The 2,094-nt window shown below is 40.8% G+C and overlaps 1 protein-coding gene across 1 annotated transcript; it reads right to left on the bottom strand.

Annotated features, from left to right (window-relative positions):
- Nucleotides 1–505: 505 nt before the first annotated feature.
- Nucleotides 506–2,094, bottom strand: LOC131637494 (UDP-glucuronate 4-epimerase 5-like). The gene has a single exon (XM_058908087.1). The coding sequence runs from the start codon at nt 1,963–1,965 to the stop codon at nt 655–657; it is 1,311 nt and encodes a 436-aa protein (XP_058764070.1). The 5' UTR covers nt 1,966–2,094; the 3' UTR covers nt 506–654.

Genomic DNA, 2,094 nt, shown 5'->3' with positions numbered 1-2,094 from the left:
AAACATATACAGAATCATATAGCAACAATACCTTCATTGTATTCTCAAGGCAGACAATTAATTGGTCACCAGCTGACAGGCTAGTTTAAACCTAAAAAAACAAAGCAAAACAACTTCATCAAAACTAAAAGGGTGTTTGTAAGAGTTTACACTGTCATGACATAAGCCCTTATTAGAATACTACCACCAGTCATAAATCTATCAAGATTTTCGTAAGTTATTTTGAACTTATTTCAACAAGTTCCTGAAATAACTTATGAATAAGTGCATAACAAGGTTACAGGTAATGCTTGCCATGTTATGAATTTAGAAATTGTCGAAACCTCAACGCAGCCCCAATTGAGGCCATGCTGCGCACATTTGACTACAATTCTCCGCAATATCAAGTCAAATGCTCAACAATACTAGCTTATTTATATGATTAATTAAATTGTGTATCCAATCACAGTTTCAGATTACTTTGCGCAACTATTCAAATTCAAAAAAACATAAAAGAAAAGGAACATAAACACATAATTAGTAATATCATATCAATTTGATCTCTCAAATCACAATTGAAGAATGTACATGGACTAATCTAGAAGACAAGCATACAATGGAAGACGAAAATGTAAAAGAAAAAGAAGCAATAACAAATGCAACAAAACAAAAGAATCACCAAGATCCCTTCTTGTAAAACCCAGTAGAATAAAACTCAAGATACCACTTCACAAACTTCTTCAACCCTGTTTCCAAATCAGTGGTAGGTATATAACCAAGATCCCTTTGAGCCAAACTAATATTAGCATGAGTAAACTTAACATCGCCATTTCTCGGCATAGGAAGAATCTTCTTCTTGGCCTTAACCTTCAAAAGCTTCTCCAATATAGCAACAAGCTCACTCACAGGAACAGGTGAAGTATTCCCCAAATTGAAAACCCTAAATTGAGCTGAACCCTTTTTCTTTCCTCCACTCCCAGTACTCTTCTTTGCAGTATCCAAAGCCCCTAAACAACCCTTCACAACATCATCAATGTAAGTGAAATCCCTAGCCACACTTCCACCATCCGGTGATTCATACACTGTTATCACCTTCCCCTTCAAAATATCCTTCGTGAAAAAGAAATACGCCATGTCTGGTCTACCCCAAGGTCCATAAACCGTGAAGAATCGCAGCGCGGTGATCGAAAGACCATAAATATGGTTATAACTATGCGCGATTTCTTCACCGGCTTTCTTCGTCGCGGCATAGAGACTCGCCGGTTGATCCGTTCGGTCTTTCTCCGAAAACGGAACTTTTGAATTCAGCCCATAGACAGAACTCGACGAAGCCCAAACAACCGCCGGTTGAGGATTCGCCGATTTACAAGCTTCCAGGAGATTCACAAAACCAGCGATGTTACTGTGAACGTAAGAACCAGGGTTTTGCATAGCGTAACGAACACCAGCCTGCGCTGCGAGGTGCATCACGTGAGTAAACGGAACCACATCGAAAAGCTTCTTGAGGAGACGGCCGTCGTTTATATCACCGTCAACGACGAAAACTCCGGCGCGTTCGAGAAGCTTCTTCCGTGCTTGCTTTAGGTTAGGATCATAATACCGATTAAAATTATCAATTCCAAGAACACCGTCACCGCGGCGTTTTAAAGCGAGGGAGACATGAGTACCGACAAATCCAGCCGCGCCGGTAACAAGAACGGTGTGACCCGAGGCAGAGTTCCGGCGAGCGGATTTTGAGACAAGACGCTCCCATTGAGAACCGCCCCATGAATCTCCTAACACACGGCGGGGTGCGGTGGTTGGCGGCGGCGGAGAAGTGAAAGTGAAAAGGAAAAACAGGAGAATAAAAGCGAGGAAAAGTGAGGTGAATAAAGTGAGCCTAGAATGTGAAGAATGGATTCTGAAGCGATGAATGTGATGAGGTTTTTCTGGTTTTAGCTTCCCCGGAGTTGATGGTGGTGAACTTTCATTCATCTGCTGCACCATTTCATTCACTTTTTTTTTGGGGTTTTTTTGTTTTTTTGTTTGGTTTTTCTATAAAACCCTCACTGTTTCTTCTTCCACTATAAACACTGTAACCAGTAAATTAAAGTGCCTACAATGGTATAAAGTATC

Source organism: Vicia villosa, linkage group LG1 (genome assembly GCF_029867415.1).
Source record: "Vicia villosa cultivar HV-30 ecotype Madison, WI linkage group LG1, Vvil1.0, whole genome shotgun sequence".
Classification (NCBI taxonomy): domain Eukaryota; kingdom Viridiplantae; phylum Streptophyta; class Magnoliopsida; order Fabales; family Fabaceae; genus Vicia; species Vicia villosa.
The sequence above is the reverse complement of the archived record's forward strand: the minus strand, read 5'-3'. Positions and strand labels throughout refer to the sequence as shown.